The sequence below is a fragment of the Crinia signifera genome, chromosome 3 (genome assembly GCF_055691185.1).
Source record: "Crinia signifera chromosome 3, ASM5569118v1, whole genome shotgun sequence".
Taxonomy (NCBI): domain Eukaryota; kingdom Metazoa; phylum Chordata; class Amphibia; order Anura; family Myobatrachidae; genus Crinia; species Crinia signifera.
In genome coordinates, this window is record NC_139219.1 from 285,741,736 (window position 1) to 285,766,384 (window position 24,649).

A 24,649-nucleotide genomic window follows, 5' to 3' on the forward strand; every position below is an offset into this window, starting at 1 on the left:
TGGTTGGATTCATGTTTTCATGAAATCAGAACAGTAGGTCATCAATTGAGACTTCTTTCTAAAGAAATTGCCCACTTACACCACTCATGGTGGAAGCACATTCTAAATATCTATTAGATATATTTATTTATTTACAGTTTCTTATACAACGCAGCAAATTCCGTTGCGGTTTACAATTGGAAACAACAGTGATTAAACAAACTGGGTAGAAACAAACCGACAGAGGTAGGAGGGCCCTGCTCGCAAGCTTACAATCTATAGGAATATGTTCCTATACACCTGTAGGTTAAATACTGTGTATTCAGTGATGCGTTTCTATGTCATGATCAGCTACTCTTGTCTTTGGATGGCACATTTGCTGTTTTCCTCTGTCTAGTTTCAGATTTTTTCTCTGTGCCCTTTGGCGATGATGGAGAATTACTTGGAGCTTTCGGCTGGACAGTCTTTGATTTTGGGGTTTTAAATTTGCTCTTCTGGCTATATAGTAGGTTCCTCTGGAAGAGTAGTGGTATATTTCCCTGATAAATAAAAAGAGCCAGCACCATACCTAGGAGAGAAACAAACAGTGTCAATACAAGACAGTCCTCTTCTGTAGTGTCATGGAGGTTGGTATAGCTTGAAAATAATTAAAATTAATCCATAGCTCAGTTATACATACTTACCTACATTTTCTGTCTCCTCTCTAGGAGATGCCCGGAGTGCAGACAGTCAGCAGCACTTCAGGGGGCGGGGACTAAGCTGACATCATCCATCCCCGCCCCCAGTACACCAAATAAGGCCTCTACGAGGAGGCGGGGCTAAAATGATGTGATTTAGAACATTTTAGCCCACCCCTCCCCAAAGAGCTGCAAATTGTAGTATTTGTCCAGCGGAGCAGGGGGTTACGGGTAGACCAGGTGTATGCAGGAGGCTTGCCCATCTTTCTGGGGTGCAGGGAGGAGGGGGGGGGGGACCTAATTTTCGGAAGCTTTCCGGCCATTCCCAGAGGTAAGGCAAGTAAGCTGTTAAGTGAATTCCCAGAAAAAGGGTCATTTAAATTTCCCTAGAAGTCCCGGTACTTGTGTAATATCTGGACGCCCGATTATTTGATTGTATGCCTTAACTTAAGGCATACAATCAGATGCAATGCAACGCGATTTTGCGGTAAAATCGCGTCGATCGCATCGCGACCAAATCGCATGCGATGCGATCAACGCGATTTTCCATAGGATTCAATGTTAAAATGGTCCTGTTCATTTCCCCACTATCCAAGTGGGCATAGAGTTGATTTTATATAGCGTGGCGAGCGGACGCGGATTACTTAAAATGTATTCCGCGTCTGCTCGCCACGCTTTGGGTTCGGTGGCTCACTGCGCTCGCCACGCTATATGTAATCAACTCTATGCCCACTTGGATAGTGGGGAAATGAACAGGACCATTTTAACATTGAATCCTATGGAAAATCGCGTCGATCGCATTGCATCGCATGCGATTTGGTTGCATGTGATGCGATGCGATTTTTTCCGACCCGATCTCAAAATCGGGCGCCCAGTTATTACACAAGTACCGAAGTCCCTAGTCCAGGCCTAACCAATGTGCGGCTCTCCAGCTGTTATGGAACTACATGTTCCAGCATGCCTACCCCAGCTTTAGCACTCCCTAGTAGCCAAACTGTTGTATTACTGTGACAAACTGTTAAACAATGGGATCTATTTATTATTGTACGCCATTTTCCCCCAGTGTATTTCATCTGTTATCGCTACTATTTGCGCTATAGACCTAGTTTTGCTACAATTTATCTTTATCCTCTTGTCGGAAAAATGATTCAAATAAGAACCTGGCCTGGTGAACAGTCACAAGTGAAAATGGTTTTGCTTTTGCTTTGCTGGCAGATTTGGGTCTAGATTACAAAACTACGCAAGCACATCCATGAGACTGACCATGTGCAAGTGTAGGCTGCAAGGGGGTGTTCCAAGTTCCCTTTCTGGCTAAACATAGCCAACAGCCTTACACTATCTATGTCTACCCTAAATATGTAAAAGTAGAACAATGGTATAATCATAAAAGTAGTGTGATAGGACTAATAATTTAGCAGGGTTTCTCAAACTCCGCCATTACAGTACTGGTTTAAAGGACGTACATGCTTGAGCACAGGTAACTTAATTAGTACCTCAGTCAGTTTGCTATAACCATCTGGACTCAAGCATATGCTTAAAATATGGACTGTAATAGCAGAGTTTGGGGAAACTCTAATAAAGGACACGGCTTCTCATTTTCAGATTTTAATAATGAATATTAACCAAGGATCTACCTTCCCCATTAAAAAGCAATGAAGGCTAGAATGATGGATAAAGAGGAACAAATCACTAGCGTAGGATGGATTCACACTAATGATTCAGTTCCCATGGTATCATAATCATCGTCGCCCTGGTCTGCAGCAGCGCAGAGGATAATGGATTATTCACATGGTTAATTCACATTGTTCTGCTTGGATACATGGATTGCAGACAAGCTCCAGAGAATAGAATGAAAGATGGAGAAATCTAAAGCAAGTATTAAATCTACACCCTGTTTGTGTGCTCTGTGCACATGCTGAGATTACATTATGGGTACATGCAGAGGCGTAGCTCAGAGAGGCAAGGGAGTCATCTGTCCCCGGGCTCCTGCTCCCACAGGGGGCACCTCTCCATCCCTGTGTGAAATCAACCAGGATTTCCCAGGTAAGTAGATAGTTTACTCCTTCTTCTTCAAAGATTACACTTGAGCTTCCAAAGACTTTTTATTATGCATTAAACAATGAACCAAATCGTAAGAATTAGACTGTCACTTTTTCTCTCACAGGAGCAGATACATGCAATACATCTCAATTTAAGTACAAGTTTTATTTTACCGGAACATGTCTGTAATCCACCGGTTATCTCCGTTCACCAGGTCCTCACAATAAACAGAACATATTTTCCTACCTTTGATGCTAAAAACAACAATTGTGAATCAAACAATGCATATGTACTATTAACTGTAGGGAATTAAGTTATAAAATCACCGGCAAAAATAGTATAGTATGTGTGACTTATTGCGCAATAAGATATATGTCTATTTAACTTACAATACTAACTGTGCCTGAACTTTTAAGTTACAGGCAACCTCCTGCATACAATGCTCTAACACAGAAACACAGGTGTTAATTAAAAGTCTTAGTTACACCACTGCATATAACAGATGTAACCCTGTTATTATTACTTAACAGCTATTCTACTAGTTTTCTAGCTTTCTTCCTACCAGAACTCAGTTGGATGTAAAGTTAATTCTTGTTACTTGGTTGGTTAGCTAACCTTCACTGTGCACAGCCTGATTCCTCTTCAGCGTGGAGTTGCTAGGCAACCATCGAAATATGCCTAAAAGCGAGATTCTGCCTAGGATTTGCCTGCACTGACTTTTGTAGCTGTCACACAATATATAACACTATGCTCCTCTTGTTGGGGGCGTCCCCTGGCTTCTTGTTAGCCGGGTTTAGCCCTTGAGTCGTTTTTTTTATATACTTTCTCTCTTGTGTGCTATGCAGCGCTCCCTGAAGCTCTCATGGATCGGATGTAGTTCCCTTGCGTCAACTAATGGATGTCGTTATGTCCCTTTAGGCGTCCCCTGGCTTCTTGTTAGCCGGGTTTAGCCCTAGGTATATATATATGTCTAAGTAAGCGACACACGGGGTCAGTATTTAGACTGTCCAAACTTCACAAACCGCACAGTCTTGTTATGACTGACTAAGTATGTCCCTGTATCACTTATGCGGTATGGATAGACAGGGAGAACACACGATTGACACTATGTCACTCTGCCATTCTTGACCATAGCTACTTCCAAGGTGTCAATTATCCCCCTTCCTTTGGTAAATCAGGATACACAGACTCTGTAATGGATGGGACTATAGAGTTGACATATGCGGTGAATAAGGGTTTAGGAAGTCTCTTACAATTACACTTGGACTGCGACTAGAAACAGTGCAACTAACATTGCTCACTCATTAATGTCACTAGTAAACCTGACAGCAGGGTGCTTGTCCAAGAATAAGCTGCTGTACTGTTTCTCTCCTTCTATAGCAAAACTGCACTGATGCTCACTGTATTTGATTTGCTGGCAGTGTAAGTCACTAGTTAGCTGTGGACAGTCACTGGAAAAGTAACTGTGTGAAACTAGCAAGCTGTCCCTCAGACTGGACTAAGTTACTCTGTGCAGACTGTGTTTGGCTGCACTGGGAATGGACTAGACTGCCTGAGGGGCCGTAATATAGGCTGTCTCTGCCTCTGCTCTGGGCTGTGTGATGTTCCAGCAGTATAGCACTAGGTATATCACGCATAGGAAACTGTGCTGGCTCCCTGAATATCAATTCCTGCAGCTTGATACTATTAGATAGTTAGCCATTCCCCTCCTTTGCTATATATATGGGTGTCAGGGCGGGACTCACCACACCTCTCTTATGACTGCGGATTAGTATTCTCCTTTGCCTCTGGCCGGGACTGCCCTCCAGATGCTGCGTCACTGCTGATTCTCCACCTCAGAGACCACCTGTCAGCACCGCTATCCGCCCTGCCTGCTGTGTATCTCTGCCTTTTACAAATCTCCTCAGGGATTCTCCATCTTCCCCTCACAGACTGCACAGCACAACTGTTCCTCACTCCCAACTGTCTCCCCTGACCCTGGTCATGTGACCAACTCCTGACCTCTTCAACAGTTGCAGAGACTGCTGGGAATTGTTCATTTCTCAGACAATGTCCCCTGTGGGGATAGCATATGTTTATAGCACAATATATCTTATATTAATAATAACTAGTATGGCATTGTATGCCTATAAATCACTACATATATATGAATTTATCACATTTTTCCCCGGTAAAACGTTGCATGTCCTCAGGCAATGGACTTTATACATTTTTACATCAGTATACTACATATCTACATATCAAACATTGTAAATCATTACATGTTTTTTAAGTCAAGAAAGTTTAAATTTTTATCATAAATCATTCTTTACTTTAAACATATATGTTCAATCTCTGAATCAGAGGGGTTTTACCCCTCTGGTACTTCTAATGAGTCTGCTGGACATCTCCTCTACACCATCTTTGTGGAGGAATGGGCCACGTTCCTCGGCCTCTCTTCTTTTCTCTGCGAGGAGTATTTCCCTAAGGCGCTGAAGATATACTGGGTCTTGCATAGGATGGTAGGGGACTTGTGGTATTGCGTCTTCTTCTGTACAGTCCTGGCATGGCTCAAGTTGGTTTATGTGTACCATCTTAAGATCTTGGTGGTCATCTCCATCTCTTCTTATTCCATACACCCCAGTGTCTGTAGCCGAAAGGTGAACAATTACGTAGGGTTCAGATTCCCAGAAGGGATCTAAGTCGTTACTCCGTTGGTCATCCAGCTTCCAAACTAGGTCTCCCACTCGGAATGAAGTGGCATTCGCGTTCTGGCCATAACTTGTCCCTTGTGGGTGGTGGGCTGTCTCCATCCTTTCTTCCACTACTTTCTCGGCCAGTTCATGCCGATGCTCGTGTTTGTTCAACCCATCGGTCTGAATCACTTCTGTCCCCTCGGGGAGGGTGTCAAGCTCCTGATCCGCTGCACTGTTTCCCCTACCAAAAGGTTGCCTGTGGGAGAATGGCAGTGGACTTCTGCACCGGATGAGTCTCTGCGGAGGGAACACTTCTTCCACTCTCTCCCCTTCACTTGCTTGGTCTGTACTTATGCCTTCTCCACCAGATTCGGCATCATCCTCTACTTTTGGCTGGTAAGACCATCTGCGGAACTGACGTCTGTTGGGAGCAAAACGGCTTCCTTTAACTGGTACACCACCAGGACCCGTCACGTTGGCTGCCTCAGCACCCTTCTCTCCTTCTACCACATCAAATTCAACTGTCTCGCATTCTCCAACACTGCGCAGAAATTTCTGGGGGTTGTTTCTCTTTATGGCCGTCTCATGGACAAAGACATCATCTTTTGTGTCATTCCTGTTGATGAAGCCATACCTCTTCCGGACATTAAACCACTTGACCGTTCCTTGTACTTGCGTAGCCAGCACCCTCTTCCCTGCCTGGCTTCTGCGGTCATAGACCGTGTATTGCATGACTCGTCTCACAGTCTGAGGTCGGTTGAACAGTTCTGGTGTCAGTGTCGAGATTAGTTCTTCCGGGCAATTTCTTAGGACATTCATTCCAACAATTATGGGTGGTAACCATTGGTCCTTAACGGCCGTAATTAAACATCCTTGATTGATTAGATGAGCTTGCCCTATCTTGATCTCAGCTTCAAAGTATCCGCAACAGTCAATACGTTGTCCATTACTGGCTAACAAATTCAACCCGGCCGGTGGTGTGGCTACGATACTTTCTTTCCTCCAATGCTTAATGAACTCATCCCATCGAATCGTAGTCACTTGTGACCCGGTATCCAACAATGCTGGTATGCTGACTCCATTCACTTTGATTTCAATGGTAGGGCAACACCCAATGAATTTTGGTACCCATTCTTGCGATGTGGGACCTTCTACTGAAGATTCTCCCGACGGTTGGTCACGGAACTCGGGAGTTCTGTTTAAATGTTCCGTACTGTGGCAATTTCGCTCAAAATGCCCGCTCTTTTGGCAAAGCCTGCAGATGGGTCTTCCTTGTTCATCGAATGTATCTGTAGGAAGTCGGCGGGAGCTCCATGAAGCGTTTCTCCCCTCATTTCCGTAATGGGGTTCTCTCTCCATCTGCCAGGGTCTCTGTAAGGTCTGCGTCTCTTTTAAGGTTCTCAATTCTCGACAAAGATCAGTCATGCCTTGTGTCAATTCAGCAATTTGCTCTTTCATTTCTTCGATGGGGTCTTTAAAGGCAGCAGATTGAACTTGCTGAAAAACGGTTTCAACAGGTGCTTTCATGGTTCCCTTTTTGGGTTTATCGCCTAAAACCTTTACCATCAACTCCTTGAAGTCTGCAAAGCTTATAGGTGATTCTTGACGATGCAACATTTTTACTTGTCCTTTCGTATTTGCGTCGTAGATTCCATCGAGGAATTGATTAGTTAAGGTTTCATCTTCCTCAATTGATTCCCTAGGAGCACATGTCTTAATGTCCTGTAAGGCCTCTTGTAACTCCACTGCGTATTCCCGCAATGTTTCATTTGGTTGCTGCTTTCGGGAATAAAACTGTGCTTTTAATTCAGAGAGAGTCTTTGCATCAAACACTTTTGCCAACTTATTCAAGATGTCTGTTGCCGATGTTTTCTGACTTTTTGGCCATGACTTTACTTCCCTTTTTGCAAATCCTCTCAGTTGAGCCAATAGTATCTCTTTTTGTTGATTTTCATCTAATCTATATACTTGGAACATGGTTTCAATTTGTTCCCTAAAGTCGCGGAATGCATTGGTTTCAGTCATTCCACTATCTCCGGTATAAGTGGGAAGCCATGGCGCCCCCAAGTAATAGGGCATAGTTATCACTGCCGGTTTACGTGCCGTTGAACTTATTCTAGCCACTGCATCTCCTTGGTCCTCGTTGCCAAGCATATCTTCTTGTCTTTCCTGACTATCGTCTTGAGACATTTTGAGTGACGCTGGGTTGGGTTTTCTCCGCTTTTGATGAAAGTATCCTGTTCGTCAGACGCCAATTGTGAAATCAACCAGGATTTCCCAGGTAAGTAGATAGTTTACTCCTTCTTCTTCAAAGATTACACTTGAGCTTCCAAAGACTTTTTATTATGCATTAAACAATGAACCAAATCGTAAGAATTACACTGTCACTTTTTCTCTCACAGGAGCAGATACATGCAATACATCTCAATTTAAGTACAAGTTTTATTTTACCGGAACATGTCTGTAATCCACCGGTTATCTCCGTTCACCAGGTCCTCACAATAAACAGAACATATTTTCCTACCTTTGATGCTAAAAACAACAATTGTGAATCAAACAATGCATATGTACTATTAACTGTAGGGAATTAAGTTATAAAATCACCGGCAAAAATCTCCTATATATTTGGCTACATCTGTCACTCAAAGTGGGTGTCTGTGTCTATAACGCTCTGTTCCTGGACTTTCCTCTTAATGTGTGATTGCCTACAGCTGTGCTGAACACCTTTCTGAGAAATTAACCTGTTTAAAACAGGTGATGGCAATCATACATTAAGGGGAAGTCTAGAAACAGAGCATTGTGTCCCTCCTGGAGAGGGTCATGTTGGGAGGTATGTGACAGAGAACCAGCCCAGTGAGCCCACAGACAGTGCCAGATACCCACTGCCTTCCCATGTTGCCCAGCACTGCTACTCCACAGCCACCAGGTGAGCGCCCCCTTCCCGCGATTTGCGGCAAAACCTCCCCCCCCGCGCGCCCCCCCCCTCCCGCGATTCGCGGCAAAAACACCCGCTCCCCCGCGACCCCCCCTACCGCGATTCGCAGCAAAAACACCCCCGCGACCCCCCCTCCCGCGATTCGCTGCAAAAAGAACCCCCCCACGACCCCTCCCGCAATTCGCGGCATAACCACCACCCCGCGACCCCCCCCTCCCGCGAATCGCGGCAAACCCTCCCCCGTGACCCCCCCCCCCCGATTCGTGGAAAAAACACCCCCCCCGCGACCTCCCTCCCGCGATTCGCGGCAAAAAGAACCCCCCCACGACCCCCCCTTGCACGATTGGCGGCACCCCCCCTGCGACCCCCCTCCCGCGATTCGCGGCACCCCCCCCCCCCCGCAATTCGCAGCAGCCCCAGGATTAAATGGCACATGCAAAACACTGACATGGCTATGGTCGACAATGAAAAAGGTTGACATGAGTTTTTGAAGATTTATTTTTAATTTTTTTAATTTTTTCATATTCATTGTCATGTGTCGACATGGACACCAATGAAGTGGCACACTTATGTCAACATTTACATGTGTTGACCTTTCTGTGTTGATTTTTTCTTGTGGCGATTCACGTCACACCCCCCCGCAACCCCCCCTCCCGCGATTCGCGGCACCCCCCGTGACCTCCCGCAATTCGCGGCAACCCCCCACTGGAACCCCTGTGAACCCCGCCCTCCCGCGATTCGCGGCACCCACCCCCGCGACCCTCCCTCCCGCAATTCGCGGCACCCCCCCGTGATTCGCGGCAGCTCCAGAATTAAATTGCACATGGAAAACACTGACATGGCTAAGGTCGACAATGAAAAAGGTTGACATGAGTTTTTGAAGTTTTTTTGTCATTTTTTGAATATTTTCATATTCATTCTCATGTGTCGACATGGACACCAATGAAGTGCCACACTTATGTCAACATTTACATGTGTTGACCTTTCTGTGTTGATTTTTTTCTTGTGGCGATTTGCATCACACCCCCCCACCCCCCCCCAACCCCCACTCCCGCGATTCACGGCACACACACACACACCTCCCCCGCGATTCTCGGCACCCCACCCCGTGACCCCCCCTCCCATGATTCGCCGCAACCCCCGCCCCGTAACCCCCCCTCCCGCGATTCGCGGCACCCACCCCCGCGACCCCCCCTCCCGCAATTCGCGGCACCCCCCCGCGATTCGCAGCAGCTCCAGAATTAAATTGCACATGGAAAACACTGACATGGCTATGGTCGACAATGAAAAAGGTTGACATGAGTTTTTGAAGTTTTTTTTTTCATTTTTTGAATGTTTTCATATTCATTCTCATGTGTCGACATGGAAACCAATGAAGTGCCACACTTATGTCAACATTTACATGTGTTGACCTTTCTGTGTTGATTTTTTCTTGTGGCGATTCGCGTCACACCCCCCCACCCCCCCCCCCCGCAACCCCCACTCCCGCGATTCACGACACACACACACCCCCCCGCGATTCTCGGCACCCCACCCCGTGACCCCCCCTCCCGTGATTCACGGCACACCCCCCGCGACCCCCCCTACCATGATTCGCCGCAACCCCCGCCCCCGTAACCCACCTCCCGCGATTTGCGGCAACCCACCCCGCGACCCCCCTCCCGCGATTCTCTGCAATCCCTCCCCTCCCGCGATTCGCAGCATCCACCCCCCCACAACCCCCCCTCCTGCAATTCGCGGCACCCCCCGCGACCCCCCTCCTGCAATTCGCGGCACCCTCCGCGACCCCCCCTCCCGCGATTCGCGGACACCTAAGTTGCAATACAGGGCATCTTTCATACAATTCTAACCATATTTCTCATATACAAACGTTCACAAATTAAGGGGGCGCAGCCCCTTACGACGGTGTGAAGAGCGCCCGTAGGGCGCGATGAATCACCTAGTAGTATAGTATGTGTGACTTATTGCGCAATAAGATATATGTCTATTTAACTTACAATACTAACTGTGCCTGAACTTTTAAGTTACAGGCAACCTCCTGCATACAATGCTCTAACACAGAAACACAGGTGTTAATTAAAAGTCTTAGTTACACCACTGCATATAACAGATGTAACCCTGTTATTATTACTTAACAGCTATTCTACTAGTTTTCTAGCTTTCTTCCTACCAGAACTCAGTTGGATGTAAAGTTAATTCTTGTTACTTGGTTGGTTAGCTAACCTTCACTGTGCACAGCCTGATTCCTCTTCAGCGTGGAGTTGCTAGGCAACCATCGAAATATGCCTAAAAGCGAGATTCTGCCTAGGATTTGCCTGCACTGACTTTTGTAGCTGTCACACAATATATAACACTATGCTCCTCTTGTTGGGGGCGTCCCCTGGCTTCTTGTTAGCCGGGTTTAGCCCTTGAGTCGTTTTTTTTATATACTTTCTCTCTTGTGTGCTATGCAGCGCTCCCTGAAGCTCTCATGGATCGGATGTAGTTCCCTTGCGTCAACTAATGGATGTCGTTATGTCCCTTTAGGCGTCCCCTGGCTTCTTGTTAGCCGGGTTTAGCCCTAGGTATATATATATGTCTAAGTAAGCGACACACGGGGTCAGTATTTAGACTGTCCAAACTTCACAAACCGCACAGTCTTGTTATGACTGACTAAGTATGTCCCTGTATCACTTATGCGGTATGGATAGACAGGGAGAACACACGATTGACACTATGTCACTCTGCCATTCTTGACCATAGCTACTTCCAAGGTGTCAATTATCCCCCTTCCTTTGGTAAATCAGGATACACAGACTCTGTAATGGATGGGACTATAGAGTTGACATATGCGGTGAATAAGGGTTTAGGAAGTCTCTTACAATTACACTTGGACTGCGACTAGAAACGGTGCAACTAACATTGCTCACTCATTAATGTCACTAGTAAACCTGACAGCAGGGTGCTTGTCCAAGAATAAGCTGCTGTACTGTTTCTCTCCTTCTATAGCAAAACTGCACTGATGCTCACTGTATTTGATTTGCTGGCAGTGTAAGTCACTAGTTAGCTGTGGACAGTCACTGGAAAAGTAACTGTGTGAAACTAGCAAGCTGTCCCTCAGACTGGACTAAGTTACTCTGTGCAGACTGTGTTTGGCTGCACTGGGAATGGACTAGACTGCCTGAGGGGCCGTAATATAGGCTGTCTCTGCCTCTGCTCTGGGCTGTGTGATGTTCCAGCAGTATAGCACTAGGTATATCACGCATAGGAAACTGTGCTGGCTCCCTGAATATCAATTCCTGCAGCTTGATACTATTAGATAGTTAGCCATTCCCCTCCTTTGCTATATATATGGGTGTCAGGGCGGGACTCACCACACCTCTCTTATGACTGCGGATTAGTATTCTCCTTTGCCTCTGGCCGGGACTGCCCTCCAGATGCTGCGTCACTGCTGATTCTCCACCTCAGAGACCACCTGTCAGCACCGCTATCCGCCCTGCCTGCTGTGTAGCTCTGCCTTTTACAAATCTCCTCAGGGATTCTCCATCTTCCCCTCACAGACTGCACAGCACAACTGTTCCTCACTCCCAACTGTCTCCCCTGACCCTGGTCATGTGACCAACTCCTGACCTCTTCAACAGTTGCAGAGACTGCTGGGAATTGTTCATTTCTCAGACAATGTCCCCTGTGGGGATAGCATATGTTTATAGCACAATATATCTTATATTAATAATAACTAGTATGGCATTGTATGCCTATAAATCACTACATATATATGAATTTATCACACCTGCAAGTCTAAATTAGTTAATTGAAAGCCGTCAATATCTCTTCTGTGGCTGACTCCCCCTCCTAACAGGACCATAGACGTCCCACTCTATTTTAAATATAATACACATTACATACATATATTTATATAAGGTGCTGTGCGTGTGGGCACCAATAGTTATCTTGCCTCCGGGCAACTGGGACAAACTTACACCACTGAGTACACAAGAGCTTCCCGGGACTTGTTTGTCTACATATCATCATGTACTGTAGCTGCACCTACTCACCAGCTAATGAGCCACCAAAATAAACACTAGTGTATTCTCGCAGTGTGCTCCCGGAGCAGTCGAACGTCAGTGTGTATGCCAGGACTGGGTTGAAGTAAGCTGCTGTGTATGAACTCCCTGGGAAGAGGAACAACATAGTTAGTGCTTACAAAGGATATAATAAAGGTAACATAATAATGCCGTCACCTACATACGCTGTGGGCATGAAATCTGGGCATAATATGGAGCCGAATGGAGAATTGCAAACTCTGTGTGAAAGCAAACACGCACCCATACAATTAGTGTTCCATGGGTGTAATGCTCTGCCTAGCTTATAACACACACTTAACAAAAGGTGTAAAGGCTGAGTACAGATACATGGAAGGTGCTACACGAGTTGCGTCTATGTGGGGTCATTCAGGTGCAGTCGCTGTAGCGCTACCATGCACAAAATACTGATAGTACTTTATGTATACACAGGACCTGTTCTGCACATACACAAATCGGTCCAACATCGTTGGAAGCAGAATTACAGGGTGATTGTCAGTCTACTGCTGTCTGGGGGACAGCGATGGTCTTTGGTGGGGGGGGGGGGGGGACGGACAAGGATCTTCATCCTATGGCAGAGATTTCCCGTCCTCTGCGACAGGCGTGTATGGGTAAAATCCGGACCAGGACAAAACCCCCGGACCAGATATCAAACTCTGCATTTTGGAGCTTGTAGCGTCCTGTCCGGGGATGTCCTGTCCGGGGGGCTGCCTGTGACACCTGTCACCAGGGAGTGGAGGAGGGGGAGAATAAAGTCTCCCTGTATGGTCCGGGCATGTAGCAAAAACCGGACGGTCCGGACCACACGGGGAGGCTGTAATCTCCCCTCCCCATGTCCCTGGTGATAGCTATCACAGGGACCCCCCCTGGACAAGACACCGCCCCGAACAGGACACCCCCCGGACCGGACCCTACAAGCTCCGGACTGCAGATTTTGATGTCCTGTCCGGCGGTCCGGAGTCTAGTCCGGGTCCGGTTTTTACATAGTCCCGCGACAGGCAGCTTGCACTACACAATGGATAACATAACCTTCCCGATGGTGGTAGAGAGATCCAATGCAGGATGGGATCACTACTGCAGCTGCACGTCTGTTACTGCTGCGTTACCAGCAGTGGATAGCAAGTCCTGAATTAGGCCCTGTGTGCAGTGCTAAATCCACAGGTCGCCTACTGTGCTGTACTAGTGGATTTATCTGCTGCCCTAAATGTGACTCTCTCTGAGAAGAAATATTAATGCCACTACAAACATCTACTGGAGCATTTCACTAATGATTAACTTACTGATTTAAATCTATTTTTATTCTCATTTGACTTTCATTTGGTCCTGGCTTCTAGGAGAACGTCAGCAAATTGCAAGTAAGACAGATACTCGGTGCACTCTAATAAAACCTTAAGGGGGGATTCAATCTGCTGATATTTCCCCTGCCGGAAAATATCTCCACTCACCTATTCAATGCTGCCATGAATGACAGCATTGATGGGTGTCAGATCCTTTCTTTTTTTAAATTCACATTTTTTTTTTTTTTAAACGGCCCCAGATTGTCGAATTCACGTTTGCTTTTCATCAATCCGTGGCCATTTTCGCTGATCCATGGACTTTCCGACAATGGACAGCCGGAATATTGAATTCCAACTGATTCTGACTGTCAGATTGAATCCCCAGCCGCTATTTCCAAAGGGGGAAATAGCGGCGGGCGCCTATTCAATACGGTCTTTCCCGACAGCATTGAAGAGGCATCCTGTCCAAACGAACCAGACTTTGAAAGCAGTCGGGCCCGTTTTGCCGATTGTGGATTGTCGAGATCACAGCTGTATCTCAAAATCTACGACCGTTTCTAGCGGCCACGCCCCCTTTTCGTTATTCGGCAGGCAGGACATTAAATAACGCCTGCCGAATATCGAGCGGGCCAGGGTCATGACTGTAGGACAACTCCCGGGACTGAATGTGCCCCTAAATCTGTAACTATAATCTATATATATGTCTAGTGTCCGTGGGTCTCCAAAACACTGCCATCTGCTGGCAGAGAGTGAAACTACATCCCTTTCTCACACATGCACAACCACAGAAGGTAGCAGACTAGCTTTAAAAGCTTTTGCTTCGAGCGTGCTTACTAGTAGTAATCATCTGCATAATATAAAACTAAACAAATGTGAAAAAATAATCATGCAAGTTACATGATAAAAGAAATTCAGTATGGTAAATATAGTATGGTCTAATGTAGGATTAATGTAGGAGGAGTCCAAATCTACAAGAACATACTATTTCATTTTGTCTGAAATAATATATTTTCATACATTATTACACATGACCATTATAAGAAAGAACAACATTTTGTTTTAATATTAATAACATATGAGTGTTCCATTATGGAATATTTTCCCTGGCTGTATGTGCAATGACTATTACAGCACTGAGATATGGACAATTAAAGGACATTATGCTACTATGAAACATGGAACTACAAGGGGCTGTTTAGAGCGGGTTAACTCTTTGAGTGACAACATCTGTTACATTTGTTAAATTAATTAAAATAAAAAAAATTATGTGTAAAAAAAGATTATTCTTCCTATATATAAGGTAAACATTACAGGTCATTCTGATGAATAAAAATATTTTCTTGGGGATTTTCAAACCAATTTTGACAAATTCACTTGGCACTCAAAGGGTTAAGAGTCAGGCACACAACTTGGCAGGCTGTTTTATTTATTCCATGTGTCCTTCCCATTTGGGTGACCCAGGTGTTAAAAATACTAACCCAGGGAACAGAAATAAAGAAACCTGATCATGACATACCAGCACAGTGGTTAGTATTGCTGGCTCAGAGCACTAGGGGGTCATGAGTTTGATTTCTAAACAAGACAATGGCCTTTATTCAGATCTGATCGCAGTACAAATTTGTTTGGAAAATGGGCAAAACCATGTGCACTGCAGGTGGGGCAGATGTAACATGTGCAGAGAGTTAGTTTTGGGTGAGTTATTTTGTTTCTGTGCAGGGTAACTACTGGCTGCATTATTTTTACACTGCAATTTAGAATTCAGTTTCAACACACCCCACTCAAATTTAACTCTCTCTGCACATGTTACATCTGCCCCACCTGCAGTGCACATGGTTTTGCCCATTTTCCATACAAATTTGTACTGCGATCAGATCTGAATAAGGGCATATGTGTGGAGTGTTACAGAAATACATAGAGGCAGACGCTCAATCAGTTTAAGGATATCACTCTGGGGTGTGAAAGGGAGGGGTAATACTGAGTAAGAAAACACAAATTGTTTCCCTAGTACACTTATATCAGTAACCAGATTTAAAACCCACATGGTAGTTGGATTCATAGATTGTGTGTGTGTGTGTACACTTCTCTGAGTATTGGGGTCACTATTGCTAGGGCTAGGATTGAGCAGCGAACCAGTGAGAAACCTAGTGTTAATAAGAAGTCAGAGTGGTATACAAAAAGAGATACAAAAGTGATGAATAGAATTAAAATAGTAAAGGAATATTGTTAGTGATAAGATTAGTAAGAGAAAAGTGTTAAATAAAATGTGATAGATTGCCACATCAATCCAGGGCGGGTTCAGTATGATTTGCCAGAAGTCGAGATCCCTGCAGCCAGAATGCCGGCAGGGGGGAGCACAACGATGGCCCCTACGGGCTCGTCATGCTGCAGGCATGGTGGCTTGCCACATGGTTGTATTCCCCCTTTATGGAGGTCATGGACCCCCAAAAAAGGCTAAATAGAACCTGTGCACTGGGATTCTGGCTGGCGGATATGTTGGGGTTTTTGCGTCAGCATCCTGACCACTGGGAACCCAATTGTTGGCATATTAACTACATCACCCTAGAGCAGACCTTGCCATAACATTGATCGTAAGCTACCCATCAATCATGAAACTCTCTCACCGGTAGATCGTGATTGACCTCTGAAGTTGAAGACTTTAAATACCTTTTGCAGCTAGCAGCGGTTGGTGCATGGGTGACTCCACCGCGCACCGCTAGTGAGAAGCTCAGTAAGCAAGAGATGAGGCTGCCTCAGCACTGGCGGAAAGTTTTGCAGTGGCAGGAAGGCTTAGCTGCAGCTGGAAGGCTCAGGGGGAGCAGTGGCAGCAGAACAGTTAGGACAGTGACAGTCAACTCCCTGTAAGACAGGCATGTCCAAACTATGGCTCTCCAGCTGTTGTGAAACAAAAAGTTCCATCATGCCTTTCCACAATATTTCTGTTAGGGAATGCTAAAACTATGACAAGGCATGCTGGGATATGTAGTTTCACAACAGTTGGAGGGCCACAGTTTGGATATGCCTGCTGTAAGATTTAATATATGATGGGAGTATTGCTTTCTACGAAGGCACAAATCTCCATCGCAGGCAACTGGGATAAACTGAAACTTGTAAAGATACCCCCCTCCCATCTAATGTATAACAGCACATTAATAATATTATATATGATATTATAATCACTCTCACTGTCCCTACTGTCACACTCTATACCTATTTCCCTGCTGTTCCTCTCTCTTTCTCTGAATTTTGGCTCATACCATGTGGCATAATGTGAAATTTGGCTCATACCGTGTGGCATAATAGGAATTTTGGCTCATACCGTGTGGCATAATGCGAGTTTTGGCTCATACCGTGTGGCATAATGCGAATTTTGGCTCATACCGTGTGGCATAATAGGAATTTTGGCTCATACCGTGTGGCATAATGCGAATTTTGGTATGTGAACTGCTAAATATGGTAAATATGTGTAAGGGGCATATTGCACTGGGAAGGGAATATTTTGCACATGGGGGAGATGTCCTTAGAGCACCAGTAAGCAAGTGTACAAAAAGTAGATCCTGGGCTACAATCGTCTGGCCAGCTCTGCCCTAAAGCAACCCCATACCTCCCAACATGACCCTCTCCAGGAGGGACACAATGCTCTATTCCTGGACTTCCCTGGTTATGTATGATTGCCATCACCTGTGGTGAAACACCTTTCTTATCAATCAACCTGTTTAACAGAGGTGATGGCAATCATACATTAAGATGGAAGTCCAGAAACAGAGCATGGTGTCCGTCCTGGAATGGGTCATGTTCGAGAGGTATGCAACCCCATAGTGCTCCCCATGTCAGGACCAGCACCTCCTCTTAACACTGGCTCCATTATGCCTCTTTCAACAGAAATTCTTACTGGCAAACACTCAAATAAGTTTAGTGATAGTGAAAGGGAGGTGTAATACTGAGTAAGAAAAAGTAATTGTTTCCCCAGCACACTGCATTATACTAGTAACCAGATTTAAAAACCACATGGTAGTAGGATTCAGAGATCTTGTTTACATATATTTGCAAATGTGTGGAGTGTGTATGTATACAGTATTTCCCAACAGGGGTCAGGTGAATATACTTACCCTAACTCTGATGGTTAGTGCCTAAACATACTCCCCCTTCCTTCTAATTGCCTTACTCAAAGCGTTCTCCTCCAAACACCCACTGGCATGAGCTAATGCTGCCCATAAACTTATGGGATCGGATTCGAGGCGACATCGAAGTGCAACGACCATCGAACCCGATCGCATCTTGTGGTGCAAAAAGTGCCCCCTTAAAGCACCCAATGTTGCATGCCATCTTGAGATGTCACATCAGAGTGCTGGAAGAGGGCGTCATTGTAGCGTAGCGCTAGAGGGTGGCGGGGGTCAGCAGTGGTGGCAGAAGTGTTTAAAACACTCAGCAGCCCTCTGATTGGTTGAGAGTGCTAAGCCAATCAGAGGGGTGTCCAGTGCAGTGTTTTAAACACTTCTGCCGCCACCGCTGACCCCCGCCGCCCGATAGCGCTACGCTACAATGCCGCCCTCTCCCACGCCGCAAGCGGTCCCTCCGGCCCCCTCTCCCCAAACCCCATGCCGTTGAAAGCGTTCCCTCTGACTCCCACCTGCGGATTGCATTGGAGCGATTGCATGTGGTTAAAAACCCGAAGCGTGGCGAGCGGCGGCGGTGCGCGTCCTCCGACCTTTTCATACCCCTACTATCCACGTCGGCGTGGAGTTGAGAATATAAAGTGTGGCGAGTGTAGCGAGCCACCGAGCCCGAAGCGTGGCGAGCGCACGCATATAACTTCACAGGTATACGCGTCCGCTCGCCACACTTTATATTCTCAACTCCACGCCGACGTGGATAGTAGGGGTATGAAAAGGTCGGAGGACACGCACAGCCGCCCTTCGCGGGCTCGCTGCGCTTGTCACGCTTTGGGTTGGCGTCAATCGTGGGGTGACGATGGGGCCATATACAATGTGAAATGGGTCATATTGGCCCATTTCACATTGTTTCCTATGTGAGATGGACTTAATCAAGTCCATCTCATCTTGTGCCATTATAATGGCACAAGACCGACGCGATGCTCCCGCTTTCAATGTTAAAAATCATTTTAACATTGAAGCCTATGGCAAAATCGCGGGCATCGCGTCGAGGACCATGTTAATGCACGCGACCGACGCGATGCCCGCGATTTTGCCTTTGCCGGTAAAATGTACCTGATTTCAAAGGAAATCGGGTCCTTCGCGGGCATCGTGTACCTTAACTTTAAGGTACACGATGCCCGCGATTGTGGCCGTGCTAGGAAACAAGTACCGAATTTTGGACTGTGCTGGAGTCTAACCTCTGTAACTGCCATTCAACAAACAAGTCAGGACACATCCGGTTCCTAAGATGCCCAGGGAGCTAATGAGCAAACATTACCCATTTATCTCCATGTTAGATGCAGTCTCTCTAGGAAATATCAGCTCATGCAAAACAAATACAGAATTCAGATAATAGGGTGCCCGTGAACACCACGCCTCAAACTAAGGGGTACGTTTACTAAAGCTTTTAAAACAGGGTTGCCGACCCTCCCGGAATTTCCGGGAGTCTCCCGAAAATCGGGGCTCCCTCCCGGCCCCCCGGAAGGGTGGGCAACCCTCCCGGATTCAGGGGGGACCCCCGCTGTCCCCCGGATCGCGGCATTAAAATGCCACAATCCTCGGGTCTCAGAGGAGGGGGCGGAGCTAAAATGACACAATTGCGTCATTTTTGCCCCGCCCCCTCCACGGAGATCACCAAATTTGCTGGTTTGACAGCATGGGGGCGGGGCTTAGTGATGCCATGCTTAAGCCCCGCCCCCTGAGCGGCTACGGAATCTCTCCTCTCCGGGCTTCTCCCGGAGAGGAGAATAAGAAAGTTGGCAACCCTGTTTTAAAAATAAAAAGAGGTGATGTTGCCTATGGCAACCAAATTCTTTCATTGCTCTAATGCATCCTAGAAAATGATTAATAGAATTGGATTGCCTGATTCAGACCTGCTCACTGGGCTGCGAGTGTTCGGAACCCAGAGAGTAGGTAAACGCACTTCCCCCGCCCCTGTGCACAGCTGCAAATACATACATACACAGCCTTGCACACCTGAGGAAAATCATTCAGCATCAAATGATTTTCCCCTTGCTCGCAGTGCCGGGTAGGTCTAGACGTACTCGGCGCTGTGGAGGCCGTGGGGAGAAGGAGGCTGCTGATGACGTCAGCAGTAACGGCCGTGGAACGCCTGCATGTTGTAGGGGATGCACAGAAAACTCCAGCAGCATGTCACCAAACGCTCACAGGGTGTCAATCTGCCTAGCCTTTGGTTGGACGCGTCGCACAATTGCACTGCGTACCGTGCGCATGCGCAGTTTTTAATCACAAATTTGCAGCCCGGTGAGCGGGTTTGAATAAGGCTCTATGTGACTATATTCAGCAGACATTCCCAAATTGTTAGGTAGATATTCTCTGGACATCTGGGACCCAGTGCACAGTCAGTTAGGGGTCTGATCACATCAGCATACTACTACCAACATCTATCGTACACAATACTACTGCACACAGCGCACTGACCTAGTCTAGACATTTCCCCTCCAATGGCTGCAGTAGAGTCTGAGCCTCTGATACCATGTGTCCACAATTGAGTATTCTGGTGTATGTCATATATATACACAATGCGATACACACACATACAAGGTTTAATACTAATAATAATGATGCGGAGCGATAGCAGCTACTTACCTGCATATGTCAGTAAAGTGACAGTAAGTGCAATTGTAGGCACCTTGTAGACCAATCTGGTGCTTTGGAAGCGGAGTAGCACTAGATGATAGCAGAAGGCACACAACGCTTCCACAAAGATGCCTTGAGCAGGGGTGGTTTGCAGGGAAGAACTGCAGTCTTGTGACATCATGGATTGGATTAAGTGGAACTCTGTCAGCTCCAACATCCAATATTGTTTGGTCAGGAACTTGGCAGCTGCCATGCCGGCATACTGAGATGCTAATTTCAATACCGTATCCATCAAAGTGCAATCTTTGAGCAGGAACTCCTGTAGAGAGACTGCGGAGTTGGCAGATGCCCCACCAAAGGTGAAACCGTGGGCTGCATAGAGCAAGAAGAGCAGAGTGGAGACCACGTCAGGACCATAACCTCCACCCCACATGCCAATCTCCGAAAGCATACGGAGCTCCATGCAGCAGGCACACAGCTGCAAAGAGCTGACCAGTTCACTGACAGTGCATCTGTAAATCCTGGCAGGGAGCAATTTCCTAAATAGCCAGCGGATTAGCTGAGACAGGGCAACCACTACGACAAAGAAAGCCACCACTACGTTCAGGCTAGTCATGGTGGTTAGACTCTGCAGAAGGAAGGGAACGCTGACTGCAGGCCTTCGCTTATACACTGTTATTCTAGGTAAACGTGGCCCAATCTTCAAACAGCAATGTCAAGGACACATCTGGGAATCCCTCCAGCTGTGTGAGACAGTAGCATTCTATTTGCCTTAATGACTACACTGCAAACATTTAAAAAATGTCATTTAAGGGTTATGTTGTTCTTATTCAACATGTACCGGGTCGGTTATTAAAGGCATGTTGTCCTGGGCCCACCAATGTAGGGTGCCTAACATTATACTTGTGGTAATAGAGTCTGGATTTGAGATGAACTCAGTCCATTGGCGTTCTAGGAAATCTTACCTGCACATAAAATATAGAGTTAAAACATACAAGCTCAAAATACACCAGCCTCAAGTTAGTACTTTTAGGTTTTATTTGGGTGTGAACGTGTAAATATAAAATAAGTTCAGAAATATATGCAAAACATAAGGCCCATAGAAAACTATTCCAGGATTATTACCTTATTTGAAAACACCTAGTTGGTGAAGATTACTAGAACCCCTTTGCAATGTATAAAATGTGTCTGTGTCACATATAACGGGTGAACACACAATGCGATTGCCTTGCTATTCAATTGGGATCGAATTGCACTGCAAGACAAATGCACTTAATTTGGACTATATAGTACAGATCTGTATATATAGTCTTGTGTATTTTCTAATCGATTTCAATTCGACCTACAGATGCGCGTTCCCAAGGCATCAAAATTAAATAGAATATAGACTGTGCAGGCAAGACTATATAGTACAGATATGTACTATATAGTCCAAATCAAATGTGTTTGCCTTGCCGTGCAATTCGATTCCGATTGAATAGCAATGCAATCGTATTGTGTATACACCCGTTATATGTTACGCAGAAAATTTTTATACATTGCCTTGCATTCGATTTGGCTTATATAAGCAAAATTGTATAGAAAAATAAACCACGTCGAACCGTGTGAAAGGGAAAATAGACCAGGTTCTCTAGATCTATAAATGGTCCTCATTTTCCATATCACCTAGCTGGTGCACAGCTGTAGTCATTAGTAACTGTCACATGACCCAGATCACCTAGCTGGTGCACAGCTGTAGTCATTAGTAACTGCCACATGACCCAGATCACCTAGCTGGTGCACAGCTGTAGTCATTAGTAACTGACACATTATCAAACCTGCTGCATTCATTCCTACTATAGATCCACAGGCTGCCTGAGACACATGTAGTAAGAGTTTGGATTAAAACCAATCTACCGTGCGCTTATAAGCAGCTCTGGGTGCTGTAATGATTATATGAAGAACCACTTCAAAACATACAATACCAAATACAAGAGTAATCAATCAGCTCCCTGGGCGCTGGGTGTAAACTTTCCTCTCTCCTTTTTCCAGGGGATTTGACCCAAAAAAAGAGGGAGAAACACAATGGTATAATATTGCAACATAAAAGAAGTCAATTATCCAAAAAATATATGCCTCGTACCAATCAGATGTGTCTACTCAAATTAGCAGACATGTGAGCTCAAATGGAGGGACTTAATTCGTCACTGAATGATCCTTCTCTTCCCTTCTCCTTTAAGTATGGTCACTCAAAAAAGGGGGATAGGAAAACACAATAGTGCAATACCTTTTTTTTTTTTTTTTAAAGCATAAAATTGAACAATCAGATTTCGAATCAAAAGACTCTCATGTGGTTTTGTCCACAAGAAATGCAGACAAAATTGCGCAAGTGTGTTAACCCAAACAGGCGTCCCTGGGTGCTGGTCCACAATGGGGGTCCTTAGAAAACGTCCTCTGCCTTCCCAAACAGACCGGTTTCGATACTGGATGTATCTTTTTCAAGGTGTGGAAGATTAATGTGCAGTTCCCAATATTTATACCCACAATGCTTAGGTGGGTGGCTAAGCCTATTACCAGACATAGATTACCTAGCGATCTGGATCCTATATACAACTTATACAAGAGTATATAAAAGAAAGTCCGTTCTGTGTGTTGCCATGATGGCATGGTACAAGATTTTCCCGCCGTTTTTCCCGAAGCTCATCCCGGACTTTGACTTCCGGCCGCGTCTCCAGACCGGAAGTGATGTTTGCGTGTCACCGCACATACTTCCAGTTGCGATCCACGCAGTTGTTGTTCCTGGAAGTGCGTTTTATCTTCTAACAGATTTGAGTCCCTTCTCTTTTTTTAAGGTAAGGTTATGTGGGATTTTTTTTTCTGTTAGAAGATAAAAACCTTATCATTAAACCATAGGATAAAGGGGGGGAGGGGGTCATTCTGCTTAATAAGAAAGATTATGAAGCAGAAATAATAAAACAATTATCAGAGAAACTTATAAAATGATAAGAAGCAACCCCACAAAAAAAGTAAATAAATCCCTAAAAAACTTAATAGATAAATACGAGAAAAAAGGGACCATAACTGAAAAGGAATCAAAATTTATTTTCATTGAAGACCCAATTACCCCCACTATTTACGTCTTACCAAAAACTCATAAAAATCCATTGAATCCCCCCGGAAGACCAATCATCTCCGGGGTGGATTCAACGACATCAAACCTCTCTATGTTCATTGACTACCATCTACAATCTCTTGTGGTAAAAAATCTGTCACATTTAAAGGATACATTAGACGTATTAAACTTCCTAGAAGAAATAGAATGGCATGAAGATTGCCACCTGGTTTCGGCAGATGTCTCTACATTATACACCATCATTGAACATCGGCAAGGATTGGATGCAGCTAAAATAGCACTGCAAAAATCTAACATGGAAACCACCCTGCAGGAGTTCCTCTTGGAGGGAATGGAATTTATTCTATTTAATAATTACTTTTTGTTTAAGGAAGATTTCTACATCCAAAAGAAGGGTACCGCCATGGGCACCAGGTTTGCCCCCAGTTTTGCCAACTTATTTATGGGTGCGTGGGAGACCGATTACATCTGGTTCCACCACCCATACGGGGCAGGCCTGGTGTCATGGCGACGCTATATTGATGACATTTTCTTTTGTGGAGAGGGGATGCAGAGTCCTTAAATTCCTTCTGCACATACCTCAACACTAATGACAGGGGTATAAAACTCACCTTCGAAATTAGCAAAAATACTGTTAACTTCTTAGACCTAGCCATCTATATAGAGGAAGGAAAAATCAAAACCCGTAACTTTGTGAAACCTACTGATTCACGATCTTATATCAGTAAAGACAGCTGTCACCACCAAAAATGTCTGGACACCATCCCCATGAGTCAATTTCAAAGACTCCGAAGAAATTGTACTGATTCATCTGTCTATCAAAATCAGGCTGATGAAATGAAAGATAGCTTTATAGCCAGTGGATATAATGATAAAATGTTGGAAGAGACAGTAACAAAGGTAAAAAATTTGGAAAGAAAAGAGATACTAACATCTAAGGATAGGTCAACAGAAGAATCTGACCGTTTCAAATGGTCCTTTACAACCAACTTTTGCGCACAACATCATGAGGTTAAAAAAATTCTAAAAAAGCATTGGAATATTCTTAAGAAGGATCCAATAATTGGTGACGAAATACCTGACACACCCAACCTAATTTTTAGAAGGGCACCCAACCTTAAAACAAAACTTGTACAAAGTA

General features: G+C 45.3%; 1 protein-coding gene across 1 annotated transcript; it reads right to left on the minus strand.

Annotated features, from left to right (window-relative positions):
- Positions 1-113: 113 nt before the first annotated feature.
- AQP12B (aquaporin 12B) lies at positions 114-21,066 on the minus strand. The gene is made up of 3 exons (XM_083178376.1): positions 20,406-21,066; positions 12,341-12,457; positions 114-547 (listed from the first exon to the last, which is right to left on the minus strand). Exons 1-3 carry the CDS (start codon positions 21,010-21,012, stop codon positions 327-329), a joined length of 945 nt encoding a protein of 314 aa, XP_083034502.1. The 5' UTR covers positions 21,013-21,066; the 3' UTR covers positions 114-326.
- Between the last annotated feature and the right edge of the window lie 3,583 nt (positions 21,067-24,649).

Coding starts and splice junctions, on each gene's coding strand:
- AQP12B (XM_083178376.1), bottom strand. CDS start 21,012: ATGACTAGCCTGAACGTAGTGGTGGCTTTCTTTGTCGTAGTGGTTGCC. Junction 12,458..20,405: donor CACTTTACTGACATATGCAG/GTAAGTAGCTGC, acceptor TCCTCTTCCCAG/GGAGTTCATACACAGCAGCT. Junction 548..12,340: donor TTTTGGTGGCTCATTAGCTG/GTGAGTAGGTGC, acceptor TTTCTCTCCTAG/GTATGGTGCTGGCTCTTTTT.